This window comes from Pyricularia pennisetigena, chromosome 2, assembly GCF_004337985.1.
Source record: "Pyricularia pennisetigena strain Br36 chromosome 2, whole genome shotgun sequence".
NCBI classification, from domain to species: domain Eukaryota; kingdom Fungi; phylum Ascomycota; class Sordariomycetes; order Magnaporthales; family Pyriculariaceae; genus Pyricularia; species Pyricularia pennisetigena.
In genome coordinates, this window is record NC_043741.1 from 1,772,233 (window position 1) to 1,790,710 (window position 18,478).

The following is an 18,478-nucleotide window of genomic DNA, read 5'->3' on the forward strand; positions in this document are numbered from 1 at the left end:
AATTCGGCGCAATCTGGCGGGTTTCACTCCATATCCTGTATTGCATCTATCTTGGATAGGGGTCATGGGTTGGTTTTGTTCAATGGCTCTTCAAATTCAGGTCTCTTTTTCTTTTTTCGTCATCTATTGCCATGTCCAATTGTCTAATCTAGATCAGTGGCTGTCATGACGCATCGGCACAGCCTTTTTATTTTTATTTTCCAAAATGACGTTTTTCTTTTTAAAGGTCAAGTGGCATAAACACTAAGGCGCATGTGTTTTTGCACGTCGGCAGCCTCGGAACTCGGGTGATGCAAATGACGTCCCTTTCTTGGAGGCTTTAGTCTTGGCTCCTTCTGCCACGCTTGGCCCACTCCCTCAGCTCGTTCTTCTTAATCTTGCCGGTGCTCGTCTTGGGCAGCTCGTCGACGATCTCAACCTCCCTGGGGACCATGAACTTTGATATGGCGCTCTGGTGCTTGGCCCAGTCTATGAGCCCCTGCGGCGTCAACGGCTGCTCATTGCCTGATTTCCTGCGCATCCTGACCGTCACGTACGCCTTGGGCCTCTCGCCCCAGTGTGAGTCGGGGACGGCCACCACGCCGGCCTCGAGGACGTCCGGGTGCTGGACCAACATGCTCTCCAGGGCGACCGAGGATATGTTCTCGCCTCCTGTTTGATTGTTTTTTAGTGTTCGGTTATCCAGCGGAGAGTAAGGATCGTATGCAAGTCCTTACCAGAGATGATAATGTCCTTCTGCCTGTCCAGGATCTGCGCGCTACCATCCGGATGCCACACAGCCAGGTCGCCAGAGTGAAGCACGCCACCGGCAAACAACTTTTTCGTGGCCTCGGGGTCGTTGTAGTACCCCTTTGCGCAGATGTTGCCGGCAAAGACGATCTCTCCAATCTCGGCACCATCCTTGGCCACGTCGATCAGGACGCCCTTCTCGGCCTCTTCGGTCCGCACGATCCTGATGGGCAGGCTGGTGAGGAAGCCGTGGCCCTGGCGGGCCATGCGGGCGAACTTTTCGGCCTCAGGCAGCGACTCCCACGCTGGCATGTGGTAGCCTTTTGTGATGGGTCCGTACGTCTCTGTCATGCCGTAGACGTGAACGGGCGAGAGGTTCAGCTCCGTCATCTGCTGGAAGAGGTGCGCCGTCGGCGGCGACGCGGCCACCGTCACTCGCACCGGCGGGTCAGGCAGCCGCCGGGCCTCGGCGGCGGCGCAGAGCAGCGTGCAGACGGTCGGGGCGGCGTTGAAGTGCGTCACATGCTCTTCGGACAGCAGGCGCCAGATCAAGGGGTAGTCGATCTTGCGGAGGCACACGTGCGTGCCTCGGACGGCTTGAGTGATTCGAGAAAGGTTAGCGCAGGCTGAGAGAGAGAGAGAGAGAGGAAGTGACGTGCGCCTGGGGAAGGGACGGACGAATCCTAACCTGTCACAGCCCATGGAAACGTCCAGCCGACGGCGTGGAACCTGGCAGACATTAGTATGTTTGTGTGTGTTTCAAGCTGCATTTCGCATTCAAGGGATCTAAGGCTCGATTGTGCCTTTGGACTCTATCTTGTCAGTAACTCACATAGGAAGCGTCCACAGGTATTTGCATCTCCCGGTGTGATAATTCAGCCCAGACTCGACAATGTTAGCAAGGGCAGCAAGGTATGAACCGCGATGTGTGTATTCGACGCCCTTGGGTTTTGATGTGGTGCCCGAGGTAAAGGGGATGGCTATAAGGTCATCCTCGTCATCGGGGTGCGGAGACAAGCCCTCCCAGCCCTTGCCTCCTGTCTCGCGATCATGCTGCAGCCCCTGAGCAATACACTCGTCAAAGGGGCCTCTGAGCTCGCCCTCAGTGGCGTCCGTATCCTGCGTTTCCCAGTTTGTACGAGTAAGCAAAGTGGCCGACATCGCAGGTTTATGACCGCCGGCATAGAGAAAAATAAATGCTAGGGCACCCACCGTGTCGATGATCAAAGGCACATGGCCGTGGTCCTTCCGGTAGAGGTCCAACAGGCCGACGAACTCGGCATCGACGATTATGACATCAACCTTGGCAAAGCCAAAGATGTAGGCGATATCCTCCTGCTTCAGCCGATAGTTGACCGGCACGATGACGCCGCCCGAGGCATTAACGCCGAAGATGGTCTCGAGGAAGGCCGGGGTGTTGGGAGCCAGGATGCCGACGCGGGAGAAGCGCTTTTGAGCGAGGTAATATGCCAACCCGCGCGCGCGGTCTGCCAGCTCGGCGTAGGATCGGCGCAAGGTACGTCCGTTGGTGGTCACGTGAACGACGGCCTCAGCCTCTGGCTCGATGGCGGCTGCACGTGGAAGGAAGAAGGTTGGTGACAGTGCGTGCAGATGATTCGGCCGTGCAGTGGCTTGCGTGGCTTCCACCTCCGCCTTGGGCACCGGTGCGTTGACTAGGCCGAGGTGGCCGAGGACCGCCTTCAGGCGGGAGGGAGGGCCCGACATCGAATGGGTATTGACTGCTGCTGTGATGAATAGAGAGATACGATATGCGTGCACAGATTTGTGTACAGTATATCGTCTATTTATTCAAATAGACCCGGTACCCAATGCAGGCCTGGCGAAGGAAGCAGTGTGTTTGTTTCCGAGTAGCCAAAATTCCTAATCCATATGTAGCCAGATTCAGACCAGAAATAGAGAGGCCTTGGGATTGGATCTTGGGCTCATGAGTATGTATTATCCAATGAATGAATTTTAGTTGGGGAAACCAGATGAAAAGAAATTGGGAACCCCAAAACATGTCGAAAAGCAATACTAGGCGGCAAGCAGTAATTACTGGCCGAGTTATAGTCTTGCTTCTGGGGTTTAGTGGATCGCACTTAACAAGCGGGGTGCCAAGGCAAGGCTTGAGGGTACCTGTGATGCGAAAGCTGGGGTAATTTCTGTTGTTGTTATTCGTGAGAGCCGTGAGGGCCGTGAGGGGTAGATCCACTAGCGGGCCAATGTAAAGGAAGCCTGGTCTCTTCCTGCCTTGCTGCAGCTGAAAGAACCGAATTTGGACTAAAGAGTCCGAGTCAGACTCTACCCGAATTGCCAGACTCAATGCCAAATCTACAAATTGGGATGTGTGCAGATATTGTGTCTGCAAATCGAGGCCTCCGAATATTTCAGAGTTGCAAGAAAGCAGAAAAGAAAAAGAAAAAAACTCCATGTTTTGGTTTTTTTTTCTGGTGTTTTTTTTTTTTTTTTTTTTTTTTTTTTTTTTTTTTTTTTTTTTTTTTCTATGTAGATGACAATATTCCAAGGTATACTCAAAAACAAGGATGGAAAAAAAAAAAGAAAAAAATCAGATCTGGGAATTAACAGAGAGCAAGAGAAAGAATATAAAGAAGCCATTTACTTGCGGATAAAATCTGCGCAACACATAAAAAAAAAAAAAAAAAAGAAAATCATAGCCGCTCGCAGACTGTTCGTTGAACGTAAAACCGCTCGCAGGCACCCTATAACGCCCATAAATCCATACCATTCGCACTGGCTCTATGTCGAGTCTAGTCTTTTTCGATGAGGCTGTCAAACAGCGGCTTCATTGCCTTGGCACTCTTCTTGGGGTAACGTTTTTGGCCGTTCTCGTAATCGACAAAGGTGACGCCAAACCTAGAAGGATACCTGTTAGTTATTCGAGCCTTTTGAAAAACATGCATGCTCACTGGGCAGAGCTCAAACTGAGTCACGGCCCGTGTCCCACTGGCTACAACATACCTGGTCTCGTAGCCCTCGGCCCACTCAAAGTTGTCCATCAACGACCAAGCTGAGTAACCCCGGACATTTACGCCGTCCTCGGTATAAGCCTTGGCCAAGGCCTTTACATAATCGTTGTAGTACTGAACCCGGAAGTCATCCTCGAGAATCTGTTCAAGCGGCATATCGTTCTCGCCCTTGACCGATGTGCCATTCTCCGTAACCAAGATCTTGGGGTAATTGTATCGCTTGCTGAGCCAGACGAGCAGCTCTCGGAAACCTTGTGCGTTTGGCCGAAGCCATGGCGACTGTGTCTCCGGGCCGATGCATTCGCCAGCCTTGTTGTAGAACAGCTGCTCAAGGTTTCCAAGGTAATCGTCCTCGGACGGCTCCCCTTCCTTGTGCCTGATGTAGTTGGCCGTATAGCAGTTCATGCCATAAAAGTCGTTTGAGCCCTTGACCAAAGCCTTCTCCTCGTCCGTGAAGGTGGGCAGACGGTCGCCCAGCTGCTTGCGCATCGAGACTGGGTACTCGCCAAAGTAGATGGGGTCGGCAAACCACGAGATGGCGAACTCGATCTTGCGGTTGGCTGCGTCGACGTCCCTGGGGTCTTCGGGATCCCAGGGGAAAGTGGCATCACCGTTCAGCGTGATACCAATCTCACCCTTGTCCTGCGGCTTAAACTCTTCCCGGTACACCTTGACAGCACGACCATGGGCCACCAGAAGGTTGTGGCCTACAATCCAGGGCTCCCGAGAGCTGTCGCCGACGGGGGACTTGCTGCGGTCGGAGCAGCGGCCTGGCGCAAACTGGCCAACACTGTAGGCGAGGATGGACGAGCACCATGGCTCGTTGAAGGTGATCCAGTGTTTGCACTTGGGAATGGCCTTGAACATGGTGCGTGCATAGTGTTCAAAGTCCAAGGGGAACTCTTCCCTGTTCAGCAGCCCACCGTACCGCTTGTCCAATCCATCCGGCAGATCCCAGTGGAAGAGGGTGATGAGGGGCGTGATTCCGGCCTCGAGCAGGTCGTCGACGAACTTGACGTAGTGGTCTATGCCCTTCTGGTTGATGGGGTCATTACGGCCACCAATGGGGATAATTCTCGACCACGAGATTGAGAACCGGTACGATTGGGCACCAACAGACTTGAGCAGGTCAATGTCCTCCTTGGTCCTGTTGTATGAGTCGCATGCCGTCACGCCCGAGCTGCCGTCTGCGATCTTGCCCGGAATTGCAGTAAATGTGTCCCAAATGGACGGCCCACGACCATCCTTCTCGATAGCACCCTCTATCTGGTATCTGTTGTGTTATATTTTTTTCCTTGTGTTAGAAGATAAGTTATTTTGGCGTGCATAAGCGGCAAGCCTGAAAATAAGAAAATGACGGAGATCCGTTCCCGCGGAGGACAATGCTCCGAGATTGGCCTGCACTTTGACTTACGACGCTGTCGCGAAGCCCCAAAGGAAATCCTTGGGAAGAGACATGTTGTCGATGTTGGTTGTGCTCCTGCTCTTGGACTCCGGTTTGGGAGCAGGGTGAGCAGAGCTGGACTTGGAGCTGGGGGAACTAAAAGAACAACCCATTCAGCCGGTTTGGGTGTGGACTTGAGTCGGTGTGTGGGGTGACTTTTGTTTGGGGATGGTAAGGGGGGGGGGGAGCGTAAAGAGGATCCAAGCCCTTTTGCGCAGGGAACTTGGCTGGCTGTCGAGGAGACCTTCTATGAGGTACGAAGTACCTTGAGAGGACTTGATGGGCTTTTGAAGAAAAGAAGAAAAAAAAAGCAGTTGAAACAAGGTGAGGAAACAACCCCAAAAGCCTTAAAATGAGGGATCCAAGGAGCTCTTCATGGCAATGACAAGGAGGAGGGATGCATCTGCATTTTTATACGGGAGGATTTTGTGTGCCGCATTGGGGAGACCAGCCCATCAATCAACCAGTGCTGGCGGCTGTTGCTACATGTACATTTCTCGACATATGACCCAATGACCGGCTCTGATCTTTCGGTTTCAGCCATGTTGGGATTTGATTGAGGAGTTGATCTTCCCAATTCTCCCGTGTCGGACCGTCGTGACCGAGAACAGCCTGGGCGAGAATGGAAATAAACAACAAAATAAAATAAAAATAAAATCTCAATAACCCGTCCTGCATCCCATTTCGGGGGTCAGCTTTAGCGCAAGCAATCAAGACACGCCCAGTGGGGGGTAAAGCAACGTGACCCCACCTGCCTTTCTCCAATGCGCCGTGAAGTTCTGGGTGCTTTAGTTAGCTATGTTCCCACCGCGGGGTAGGAATTAATTATCACGCAGCAACAAGTTTACTACTTCAAAAACCGCATGTCCAACGAAGCTTGAAGCTTGCCCAGCTCAGGCAGGTACTGCCGCGCTCGTTTATTCACTAGCCCACCAGGTACGAGGGGGTCTACCTTCGCTTGCTTCAGTAGGTAAGGTAGTAAGGGTAGGTACCTATCTAAAGTACTAGGTAAGCACAGAAGGTAGACTGGAATTTTTCTCTCTCTCTCTTTTTTTTTAATTTTTTTTTATCTATCTCTTCTCCACATCTGCACTGCACAACTCACTACCTGCAGCCATTCAAAGTACACCCCCGGCGGCTTGGCTGTTCTGCCCTAGCTAGGCTCTTCCAAAGCCTATAGCTGTACAGGATCTACGACACCCTGCCCCCCAATCCAACGCGGGTTTACTTCGAGAAAACGGCGATGGAACGAGCAAGCGGGCTGGACTACACGGTCCGATAGGTGGATCCATTTCACCGACCTCAAGGTTGGTTTACTTAGATTAGATGCTCATCGGTCCCAGGTAATTGACTATGGAACAGCTCGCTGGTTTGCAGAAACATTGCGTTGCCTCGCATGTTCAACCATAAATCAACAAAATAAAGAAAACACGTTGCACCGCCCGCCGCCGGAAACACGACGTTGGACAGTCATGTGTCCCTTGGGTCCCCCACCCATCAGAAAAGCTGCCCAGCTTTGCCCAAATGAAAAACACCCATCATCTCGTTTCTTTGGCATTTTACCCTTCCGCGCGAGGATTACCCGATGAGAGAGGCCGCTGGCCACTCGGCGGCTTTGTTGTGCTTGCACTAAGCCCACTCGGACCCGTCAAGACCGGGCCGCAACTCCGTCATTGGACCCCAGCAACAATTAACCCCCCCGGAACCATCCATTCAATGCGTTGCACATGGTTGGCGAACTTACGCCCACTACCATTGGTCGCCTCTCATCACCGCTCTGTAGATAGGAGGCTCGCCAAAACCCTGGCTGTTTACTTAGCCTTTTGTTCTAAAGGGAGAGGACAAGGAGCAAGAATTGGCAACCTTGGGACATTATCGGCGCCAAGTTTTCCTCGTGTGAACACCCCTGAACTGAGCTAACCTAACGTAACCTAAAGCTTTCTCTTCAATTATCACATACATATGCAGGCTGAGCGAGAGAGAGAAAAAAAAAAAAAAAAAAAAAAAAAAAGGGGGGTCACATCCATCCCGAGGGCCGAGCTTGCCAGCGTTGTCAAGCCCTGAAAATTATTGAAAAGGTACAGAATAATGGAAACCGCAACACCGGCTACCCAGCAGCTGGAGCTGAGCAAGCCCTGTCACCTACGCGTGTCCTGGCTCGGCGGATTGTGCATGCCGTGCAAGTGCGGCCCGCATGGCGCCTGGCGGGACTTTGGAAGCATGTTTCCGAACAAACCAGACCCAAAAACCCTCTGCCAAACCAGCGACGGGAAGACCGGCCCAGCGTTTCGTTTTGACCGTCCAGCCCTGTCTTAACAACTTTGACTAATACTTATTCAACTTGGGTGGCAAGATCGCCGGGCTTTTTTTTTCCCCATCGTTCGTGTTTTACTTTCGCCGTCTTTTAGTAACCTCTTGCATGAATGCGTGCTCGACTTCTGGGAGGCCAGAGAAAGGACATTTTTGCCAACAACAGCAAGGATACAAACGTGGACCAGCGGTCCGGGAACAGCCCATCTCACTGCGGCACTACAGCTTACAACATCCAATATCAGGGCCCATATAGCTATGTCCCATGGCCAGTGGCCACTCCGAGAAGCTGGCTCAAGCCGGCATCCCAGTCCAAAGAGTGCTTGTAGTTTTGTCGGCACTTCTCTCTGTTTTCCTACTTTTTGTCTTCTCTTTTTCTTTGCCTCTCTCCTGGCCCCCAGTTCTCGATGTTCTCAAGCGAGTCCCCATCTCACAGGCAACCTAGTCAGCCTAAAATGCCAATAGGCGAATAGAGGGGATTACTTGATATTGCCTGACCGGGTCAGATAAGCGAATCTTGAGAGTGCTACCCCTCCCTGGTGCCAAGCCCTGGGTCATCTTTCATGGCAACTTCTTGATCCAAGACGAGATCTAGGTCAGCGACTACAATACTGTAGATTACGCTTGTGAGAATGGGCCAGACGAGCCAAATAGACCTGCAGGATCATCTTTACGGACTTGGTAAGATGGCCAAATCGATTTGCCTCGCGGCGAGCTTCGAAACCGAGTCTTCCGAGTGATACCACGCATGAAAAGGATGGAGAGCTTGTAATTCACATGATAAGGTGATCTCTCTCTCTCTCTTTTTATTTTTTTTATCTTTTTTTTTTTATCTGGCAAGCATCATGCATTTTCGGAACTGCGGCCAGAATAGCCTACAGCGTCTTATTCTTATGTTGTTGTTTTTTTTCGCTTGTTTTCTTTTATGTGGATATATCGCGTCATCCGCCTATTATATCTGTCCATCAATGGTGATCCTATTTTAGTTTAGGTTCCCTGTAACCCAAGCCCTCTTTGATGCGATCTATCGGCTCTCGAAACTCTTCATGGAAAAAAAAAAATAAAAAAAATAGACCCCACTGTTTACAGGGTGTCCCCCCAGCAGAGATGGCTTGAAATATCACAAGAAGTTACCTACTACTGTCCTACATAGTTACTATGTCGACCCGTTTGTTTACCTCCAGACTTCGCTTGTTGTGTAGGATACAATGGAAAGAGACAAGGAGGCAACTGTGAAGACGCTACCGAAGAAGACAGGTATGTGTATGGCAACCTGTTGAGTTTTCTTTTTCTTTTTTCTTTTCTTGTTTCGACTCTTCCCCAGCATCCGTTGCCCTCGAGCTGTGCGAGACTCAGATTACCACGTCGTATGCAGGCACGACGGCAGACGGCACGGGACCCAGAGAAAAGTCCATGTTTCCATGAGCCTCCTCTAGCGCAGCAACGTCATGCTCGCCAAGGTAGTTAGTATGCACTGCATACACGAGAGATTTTTATACATTTGTTTATTTCATTTATTGACGCAACTTGAGAAAAAAAAAGAAAAGAAAAAAGACAGGAAAAGAACAAAAGCCGAGACGGAACAGTCAAGATAGTTGCCGTAAAGTGAAACGCTTCAACAGACAAGTCTAGACCGAGCTCTAGTTTTTCTTTGGTGAGGCAAGAGCGCCTCACATTCCGGTCCATAACTCCTCCAATTCAAACTCCAAAGCTACTTTCTTCAACCAATCACGACAGCTCACTGCCGCAACGGTACTGTCTCTTCAATATTCTGCTTTTGCCGCTTCGATGGGCTCGGAAGGCCATACCCGGGCGATGGTCCTTGATTTGCATCGCCGCCCGACCACTCCACAACCTCCCACTCGTACTTGACCGAACCACTCGTAGTCTGGCCGCTAACCTTGGTCGTGCGCAGTCTGCTCAGTCTGCTCCCGGCCACCAAGCTGTCGAACCAGGGGATGCTAAACGTCTCCTGAGGCGCGATCACGTTGTTATTGTTGTTGTTCCTTTCATTGGTTTTGCTCCCTTCCGCATCGTCCTCCATCTCGCGCCCGGCACCCTCCTGCTCGGTGGCGGCGCCTGTTTCCGATGCCTCATCGTCCGACCCAGGGATCAGGCCGAGCTCCTCGAGGTCGCCGAGGTCCTCGTGACACAGGCTCCCCAGCGTCAAGCGGATAAAGTCTGCCTCGCTGGGCGGATCCTCGGACCAGTACGACAGCGGCGTACCGCAGAAGCCGCAAAAGCTGCGCTTGGACGCCTGCTGGGCCGGGTGCGTGTATGTCCGGCGGATGGCGGCGCTGCGCTCGTCGTCGAAGAATGGGAAGGTGCTGCTCTGGTACCACGACAGCGGCACCCGGAGAAACGTGGCCAGCGGGCTAGCTTGAAAGATTCCTTGTTTAATTGCGAAGTCGAGGGTTAGAACTAGGTATTCGATTATCGATCCCGAGGGGGGGTAATGTTCTCCATGCTCAAATATTTTAGGGGCTCTTGACGGCGTAGGTGTAGGACTTACTATGTCTTGGATCCGCGTCAAAAAGAACTTTGGCTAGCTCGGAGGCGTTTTCCGGTAGGTTGACGATGTAGGCGTTCCTGCCACACTGGCAACCGCCTCGTAGAGGTCGTGACGACATGCCAACGATTTTCTTTTCTTTTTTCTTTTCTTTTTTTTCTTTTTCTTTTCTTGTTTGCTTGTTTGTTTTAGCTGTGGTGCCACAATCCGGAAGGGGTGGTTTCCCTAGACTATGTTCTCAGGTTGTGTCCAAGTTGAATGGTTAGAGCAGGTATAAAAGGTTGCAGTTCATCAGATATCGGCCGATGTGTGATTGGCTTCAGGTGAGTAGTCTTTGGCGCCGTTCAGAAACAAAAGTTCACGATGAGACAATGACAGACAGACGAGCAAAGGAAACTGCAATTCGTGGCCAAAGGGTCAAAGGGAAAATCTTTCAATTAAGGAATCGATAATACTGTGTGAGACCCGGCTTGGGACTTTTCTCGTCTTCTTTTCTTTTTTACTCTCGTAAACAAACGGCTTGCTCCAGGCAGGCAACAGCAACCCCGTGTTGCAATTGATGGAGTTACCAGGAGCGTGCATGAAGCACAGAAGCATCTGGTAAGCTCTGCAAGATGGATGAAGTAATGGGGTTCGGTGGAGTAACAAGTATCCTCCCTCCTTGTCAAGTGGCTGGGGTACATCTGAGATTTGGGGGGGTGATATCAGCCTGGACCCACTCGTGGTAAGTTCCAGCACCATCGCTATTTCCACGAGCTTCTTTCCTCCACATATGCAAGGTCCATCCTGACGTTATTGGTTTGGATGAGCATTCTTGCGGTGCACCGTTCAGACTACTGTAGCTCTACATAGTAAACCATATTTCTACCATGGTAGACAGAGTGTCGAAGCTACTGGCAATGCGGTGAGCGGCGACGTCTTTTTTTTTTTTTTTTTTTTTTTTAAAAAAAAAATCTTTTCTTATGGTATATAGCTCATCTTAATTGGGTAGGTGGTAGGTATTGTTCCGTAGGTGCCTAGTTCAAGGTCTAGACTAGTCACAGTCGGCCTAGTAACGACCTCAGACTGCAAGTGATGTATATATAAAAAAATATATACATCCCCTGAAACAAAGCATCCAAATGACTAATCAACCTCCAAAGGCTCCTCACTCACCAACCAGAACCCCAGGCGTGACATTTGCCCTTGGCCGCAGCATCCTTGTTCACGGCCAGACAGTCGGCGTACTGAGCGTGGCATTTGTCCGTGGCCGACTTCCAGGTGTCGGTCCAGCCCAGGGTCCTGCCGGCCAAGCTCCTCTTGAACGGCCAGCCAAGGTCGAAGCCGAAACCGGGATTCTCCGTCATCTGTCTACAGCCCTCGGCATAAGTATCCTTGCAGTCGTCATATTGCTCCTTGCAGGCGTCCCTGCAGGCGTTCGGCACAGCCGGGTGCGGGTAGGACATGCACTTGCGGCTGTCGACATCCGTGTACATCTTCCACGGCCTGCCCGAGTGCCAGTCGTCCTTGAGGTCGTTGCACGTCACCATGGGTAGCTCGATGCCACCGACGGGCTTACCCGGCTTGTAGCCATGCCATATGTTGGTCGGCTGCTTGCAGATATTGGTTGCTGTCGGAGGCACGGGGCACTTGGTTGAAGTGGTGGCCGGTGTGGTCTGCGTCTTGGTCGGCTTGGTGACTGAAGGCTCACAGGGAGCCGTGATGGTCGTTGTCGATGGCTCTCCAGGACCCCAAGCTGGCGGCTTCTGCTTGAACCAGTCCTGCTTTGAGCACTTGTTCTTGGGAGTCTTGTTGCAGTAGTCACCGCAAGCGCCACACCAGGCGGCGAACTCGAAACACTTGAGAGCCCCTGGGAATCCGGCATACTTGAAGCAAGCAGCAATTTGAAGTTTGCAGTACGAGTATCCATGCTTACACCCTTCCTGGTCGTCCCAGTCAGGAAGTTCGCCGGAACACCAATTTCCACACTTGTATTCGCACTTGGGAGGAGTGACAATGGTGCTCACACAAACTGCGCTCGAAGTAGTTGGTGTAGTTGTCTGGGGTGGTAGAGTTGTGGGTGGCTGAGTGGTGGGCGGCTGCGTGGTGGGCGGCTGCGTCGGGGTCGTGGCTGCGTCTGTAGTAGGCACAACTATGGTGGTTGTTTCGGTAGGTACTGTAGCAGGTATTGTTGTCGAGGAGACGGTCGTGGAGGTCTCCGGCAAATTCGGGGGCTGGTGATCACAAGGCTCGGTGGACTCAAAGCCTTTGGCGACGAATATGTTGATGCGAGATGGACCTCCGCAGTTCTGGTCGGGGGCACCACCACAGGGCATATTGCATTCGGAAGGGGGAGCAGCAACGGTGCCGTTGCTGATGACAACGCCACACCGGCATTCGCCTGCTAGGATGTCAGTCTGACGCAGACACGGGCGTTTATGTGTTGTTGGTCGTCTTCTTTCTTACGTACCTCCAAATTCGGTTCCAGCATAAGGGAACCCCTTTGACATACACCCAGCAATGCACTTGTCGTTCGAACCAGTGTCCCTTTCCCAAGGCTGGCCCGTGACATCCTGCACTGGGTACGCCAGGGCTTTGCCGCCCAGCGAGGGATTTGCAACATGGCAGCCGATCGTCTTGTAATCATCGAGGGTAACAGAAGCAGAGGCCGGGAAAGTTGGATCCTCGTATATAGAGAGGCGGTTGTTTCCACCGCAAACCTGAGTTTTGTTGCCTAAGAAAGCCCGATAGGTTTTGTCAGTTCAAGGGAAAGGGGCATGGAGAGAATGATTTTAAACATCCGCTATATGGCTCTTACCTGTGCATGCAAGCCCACACTCGGACTCGGCAACCTTGGATCCTCCTATCGATGAACCACATCTGCACTCCCCATAATACTCGAGCCCCGCAAACCTATACCCGTTCCCCTTGCACGCGGCCTGGCACTTCTCGACCGTCATGTTGGCGCGGGGGACCTCGCCGCGGAAAGGAAGTGTGTCCGGGTTGCTCACGCTCGTATAGCAACCCGAATAACTGAACGGAGTAAAGGGCGAGGGGCAAGAGGGGAGTGACACGGTCGTAGCAAAAACCTGGCCAGTCAGGGACAGAGCCCCAACGGCCATGAGCGTATAGAGGGCAACCATGTTTATCCTGTCACTTGTTGTTTTCCCGTTTGATCGCAAATCACCTGGGGACAAAAGGACCCAAACGAGTGACAGGGCTCAAGTAGGCCGGTACCAAGTGATGCCGCAGCCTCGCGAGGAACCAGGTGGAGACAATAAGAGAAGAATAAAGATTCATCGAGGCTTGTTGTGTCCAACTCATGTTCTTTATATAATCCTGGGTCGCAAGGTTGGGATTACACACACACACACACACTCTCTCTCTCTCTCCAAAATCCCCATCATAGGCACGGTGCGCCCCTCCAAGGTCAAAATGGAAATAAAAATTGTAGTACCATCATACATGGTCGGTCTAGACCTTGACCAACCTTGGTAGATGGTAGAATTTGTCAGTCTTGCCAAGGTACAGCTCAGCACCCGACCGACCAGTTTGCGGCAGGTCTCGGCATAGAATAATTCATATCCATGTCTTCTCTCCCTGGCACAGCCCAAGGTGTGATGGACCAGCAAGCATATACAAGGGGGCATAGGCGGGACAATATTCGACGGTCGCGATACGAGATTTTTGTGCTATGTTTGGACAGCTTCTTTTTCTTGTTTCGGTTGCCAAGTGAGCTGATAATTGTAGTCTTTAAATATGGAAGACAAAAGAGAAACGTAATAATTGGGCTTGCGACGCCATGCAACATCGTCAGCTCCGGGCTTGTCCTCTTGCTGTTTCGGGGCTGAAGCTGCAAAACAAGCTAGCCCACCCCGGTCGCTGTTACCTTGCGGTTCCTATTTAGGAAATTCAATACCCGCCGTTTTCTCGGTCGGCCTGTTGAGATCCATCACGGAGGTTGGGCTTTGATATGAAGAAGAAGAAAAAAAATGAGATGCTTGACGTAGAGTAAGCAAGCATAAAGTCCCTTTCGTCCTACCCGAGCACTGTAGATGTTTTTGAATTTGCGGCCGTCGTCACAATCATAATATGGAAATAGATCAACACAAGCTATACTCCGCATCCTCATGCAAGAACTTGGTAAGTTTTTGGATAATTACCTTGGTCCTATCTGTATGTCAGCAACGCGTTCTTCGGCAAATCTATTCAGCTACACAAGAGTGTCATCATAGGAGCCTTGATTGAACGACGCAGTGACATTTATGATCAATGTTTAATTTCCTTGCCGCCCGCATCACAATATTGGATACTCGCCCAAATCAAGCACGTATGCAGCTTGGACCTGCATGCACTAAGCCTCTTTGGCTATTCATTTTTATCAGCTACACCCAGCACAAAAACGGCGGGCATCATCCTTTCTCACAAACATCTGCCCCCAAGGTACAGGACACACACATCTTGCCGAGGAAATAAAAATGACTGCGGTTCTGTCAAAAGTAAATCAAACTCATTCATTGTCTTTGCGACTCAAACTTGGCATCCCAAATGCAACCAACCCGCCTCAACACAAAAAGGTAAAAATAACGTGAATGAATTTTGTCATTGCGCATGGTGACGGACCGAAACCTGAACACGGTGCCAAACATGACCTATATCCACCCCCCAGTATCCGTCTACCCGCTGCTCCGTTCTAGGGTCCCGAGACTCGCAAAACTTCCCCGCTCCCAACATAAAGCGAGCCAGACAGGTTGATTCTAGAATACAGACCAGCCCGACTATCTTGACCAAGTTCACCAGAAAGACCAAAAACTCCCAATGCAAATTAACGAGGAAAAAGTGAACTATTTGCTTGCTTTTTTTTTTCTTCTTATTTTTTGTCCCTCCCAAGAACCTAATTTCCGGCATTCTCGCGCTTCCACCGCGGCACATACTTGCCCGGTGCTCCAGAAGCAGTCAATGAATCTTTGGGCGCCGGCGACTCGTCCCTGCCGTTCTCTCCACGGCCCGAGTCGGTCCTGTGCATGGGTGGACCCCTTCCAGAAGCCGCCCTGCTGGGAGGAAGATCCCGCTCAGGACCACCGCTGGCCTTTGCCTGCTCACGCTCACGCCAGCTGGGCTTGGCGCCATCAGGGCGAGCAAGGTTGAGCCGGGGAGGACCACCAGCACGATCGTTTGAATCAGTACGTTCCATAGGGTTGGCAGTTCGTGCCGGGGCAGGAGGGCGGTCCGAGGAGGCGGCTGCCGCGTTTTGCGATGGAACCCTGTCACGCCAGCTGGGCTTGCCACCTGCGCCAGCCAGGTTGAGGCGAGGCGGGCCACCAGCAGAGTCCGAAGCCCTGACAGGCGCGGCCGAGGCCGGAGGCGCTGAGGCCAACTTCTCCTTTTCTCTCTTTCTCCTCTCGAGGGCCTCCTCTTCTCTGCGGGCTTGCAGAGCAGCTTTCTCGGCCATCTCTTGCCTCTCGGCCTCGCGTTGAGCCTTGGCACGTGCAAGCTCCTCCTTGCGAGCCTCCTCGCGCCTCTTCTGCTCCTCCTTCTCTCTGGCAGCGCGCTCCTCGGCTTCCCGGAGCTGTCTCTCCTCCTCCTCCCGCTGCCTCTTCTCGCGCAACTTCTTCTCGCGGTACTCCTTCTTGCGTTGAGCAATCTGCTTCTCGAGCTCCCTCTCGGCGTCACGGCGGCGCTTCTCGAACTCATCACGACGCCTCTCCTGCAGGTTGGCACGGAATTCTTCGTAGAAAGGCATCAGACGGCTGAGACGGTGCTTCAGCTCCACGCTCTCCTCGTGCTTGATCTTGGACTCCTTCAGAGTCTCATCCTTGATCTTGTTGTAAGCCTCCAGATCACGCTTCTTCTGGTTCTCGTAGTCCTCATGAAGCTTCTTGACCTCTTCCTTGCGGTACGCGCGTTCGAGGTGGTCCAGACGCTTGCCAGTAATACGAAGCTTCTCATTAATGTCATTCTTCTCCCGCTCAAGCTGGGCAACCTTGATGGCGCGAATCTGCGAGGTGTCGAGATTGGCCAAGTCTTCGGCGCTGACGTCCAGGGCATTGGGACCAATCTTGAGATCTTTGATCAAACTCTCGGCCTCTTGCTTGCGAATCTCCTGCATCTCCTTCTCCTTGCGCTTGCGCTCACGCTCCTTCTGCTCCTCCGCCAGACGTTGCTGCTCCGCCTCCAGAAGCGCTTGCTCACGCATCCGCTTAATCTTAGCATTCTCCTTCTCGCGTTTAGCCTGCAGATCCGAGGCCTCCTCCTTGCGCTTCTGGATTATGTCCTTTCGTGCCAGGATCTCACGGTGCTCCTTCTCAGCACCCGCCTTGGCCCGCGCCAACGCGGCTTCGCGGGCCTTCACACGAGCCTCGTTAAATGATGGATCGACGTAGTAGCATGTCGTATACAAGGCCCGGCCGAGGCGAACAAGCTGTGACCTGACAATCTCAGACGGTGTCCTCTGGAGTCTCTGAACAGAGCCGCTCTCGGCCTCTGCCGAACCGGCCGCAGAGCCTGAGTGAGACGCCTTGGACGACGAGAAAATATCCGTGTCGAAGCTAAGTACTCCTGTGGCATGGTCCATGCGGATTGAAAGGTCTCCCTTCTTGTTGCCGTTCATGATGAACTTCTCCACAGTGGCACGAGACACCTGGAATGGCTCGGGAAACTGGGCAAGGCTCTCAACAAACTCAAGATCCACAGTCTCGTAGACCTGAGAAAGCTGCTGGAACAGCCTAGTAAGGATGACCTGTTGCAGAGGCAGCACGTACTTCTTCATGTCCTCATCGGCGCCAATCTGGGCAAGAATGGGAGAGATTTTCTTGCAGATGGAAAGCGGGTGGAAATCAACTTCGAGTATGTTGTACAGGTCACGGATCTCGGGACGAGCCTGGTTGAGCAAAGATTTGGACATGGCGTCCTTGAAAAGAACAGCACGCGTGGGGGCCTGGGACATGTTGAGCAAATGCGTCAAACGAGAGTTCTTGTTCTTCTTTGCCTCGTCAAAATCCACCATTGCACCACGGGAACGCGTAGTGCTGATCACAGGAATTGATAGAGCGGACAGCAAAACAAAAGAGGCGGCCTTCTGCAGGTCTGCTGGTGTGGCAGGCGGGTTATCAGCCTTCTTGCCTTGGCCGCTGGCAACCACAGCAGCCGACTGACGAAGCAGAGAGTAATAACGTGACCAAGCGGCCGCGTGGAAAAGGTAGTTCTCGCCAACGAGGAAGATACGAGTGAGCTTCTCATAGTAGTTGGCCATCATGATGTTCTTCGGCGGCCGCTTGCTCAAATTCAGCAGGGTATGGATGTCCTCCACGCTGCGGAAGGCCTCCTGCCAAAGTTCGAGCTCAACAGCAACATTGAGCTGCTGAAAGCGGGTTTCCAAGTGTCTTTGCAGAGTATCTGGGTCGTTCAGGTTGATAGCGTGCATCTGAGTTGAGTACTTGGCGGCAGTCTGAACGTGGTTGCGGAGCAGCTCGCAGAGGCGGCGGAACTCGGTCTTCCTGATGTACTTCAGGCAAAAGTCAAATGCCTGCATGGCGGTGCTCTGGTATAGAAGCTCAAGACGAGCATTGTTGCGGAGGATGTCGAGGACGGTCCGGTAGGCCTCCCACAAGAACTTCAACCACGGGGTGACGATGGCACGATCGGTACGGTCGCGAGACTGTTCGCCGGAAACAGTTGCAAGAAGAATCGACTCTGGAGTCTCGGTAGCTTCGAGGTCGTCGACGCTTGTGGAGTTCGTGGCGTCGATAGAAGACTGGACTTCATCGGCCTTTTGCTGAGCGGCAGTAACCTTGCCTGCGGCGAGCTCGATGAATTTTTTCAAGACGAGCTAAAATCACAGTGAGTGACTGACCGACCGTATAAACATGCGCGACTCAGGCTCCACATACCTCTATCGTGCCGACATTTGTGTTCTGTGCGATGTTCTTGTACTGGTACAGCGCATCCTTGGCCAGCTTTCCTTTCTTCTGCTCGACAGAAAGCTCGACCAGGAGCACCATAACCGGCTCCAAGGAGGCGATGGGAACATTTCGGGAGCGCTTAGAGGTTATGTGCTCATGGAGCAAAGTCAGGGCGGCGGGCGCCTGGTTGACGCCGATGAGCTCATGGGCGCGCTTGAGGACATTTTCGGGTTTTTGATGCGGTGGCGGAGGCTGTTAAGAAGGTTAGCAAGATATAGGGACATGTGAGTGGTGTCCCTGCATGTGGTTCTTGTATTTGGAGGTGTGTTGGGCCGAGCGAGGTGAAGGTCGTGGTGAGGAGGGGTAGAGGGGGAGACCAGCTTCGGCCAGCCATATGAAGCAGTGCCCGGTAAGCAAGTTCCAAGATGCTTCCAGGGAACAAGAGTTCGAAGGCAAATAATAAATAAATAACTCACCATGATGGGCAACCTTTCCCGTAGGCGTCTGCGAAACGCAAAGGAAGGCTAGACGTAGTCAGAGACGAGGCGCAAGTCACAGGCGCGATGGAGCGAAATAACTTGACTGGACGCTCCCGTCAAAGACACAAATGGTGTTCGTC

At 52.3% G+C, this 18,478-nt stretch overlaps 5 protein-coding genes across 5 annotated transcripts; all 5 read right to left on the minus strand.

Annotated features, from left to right (window-relative positions):
• Positions 1 to 319: 319 nt before the first annotated feature.
• Positions 320 to 2,454, minus strand: PpBr36_00471 (uncharacterized protein; the record flags this gene model as incomplete). Its single annotated transcript, XM_029887664.1, has 4 exons — positions 320 to 651; positions 717 to 1,325; positions 1,418 to 1,458; positions 1,562 to 2,454. The coding sequence occupies 4 exons, from the start codon at positions 2,452 to 2,454 to the stop codon at positions 320 to 322; spliced, it is 1,875 nt and encodes a 624-aa protein (XP_029752535.1).
• Positions 2,455 to 3,497: 1,043 nt separating this feature from the next.
• Positions 3,498 to 5,273, minus strand: PpBr36_00472 (uncharacterized protein; the record flags this gene model as incomplete). The annotated part of the gene is made up of 3 exons (XM_029887665.1): positions 3,498 to 3,603; positions 3,709 to 4,989; positions 5,131 to 5,273. The coding sequence occupies 3 exons, from the start codon at positions 5,271 to 5,273 to the stop codon at positions 3,498 to 3,500; spliced, it is 1,530 nt and encodes a 509-aa protein (XP_029752534.1).
• A 1,577-nt stretch (positions 5,274 to 6,850) lies between these two features.
• Positions 6,851 to 7,382, minus strand: PpBr36_00473 (uncharacterized protein; the record flags this gene model as incomplete). Its single annotated transcript, XM_029887666.1, has 3 exons — positions 6,851 to 6,988; positions 7,182 to 7,278; positions 7,303 to 7,382. 3 exons carry the CDS (start codon positions 7,380 to 7,382, stop codon positions 6,851 to 6,853), a joined length of 315 nt encoding a protein of 104 aa, XP_029752533.1.
• Positions 7,383 to 9,208: 1,826 nt separating this feature from the next.
• PpBr36_00474 (uncharacterized protein) lies at positions 9,209 to 13,101 on the minus strand (the record flags this gene model as incomplete). Its single annotated transcript, XM_029887667.1, has 5 exons — positions 9,209 to 9,861; positions 9,983 to 10,059; positions 11,135 to 12,359; positions 12,429 to 12,692; positions 12,777 to 13,101. The coding sequence occupies 5 exons, from the start codon at positions 13,099 to 13,101 to the stop codon at positions 9,209 to 9,211; spliced, it is 2,544 nt and encodes an 847-aa protein (XP_029752540.1).
• Positions 13,102 to 14,852: 1,751 nt separating this feature from the next.
• On the minus strand, positions 14,853 to 18,338 carry PpBr36_00475 (uncharacterized protein; the record flags this gene model as incomplete). The annotated part of the gene is made up of 3 exons (XM_029887668.1): positions 14,853 to 17,786; positions 17,848 to 18,111; positions 18,336 to 18,338. 3 exons carry the CDS (start codon positions 18,336 to 18,338, stop codon positions 14,853 to 14,855), a joined length of 3,201 nt encoding a protein of 1,066 aa, XP_029752539.1.
• Between the last annotated feature and the right edge of the window lie 140 nt (positions 18,339 to 18,478).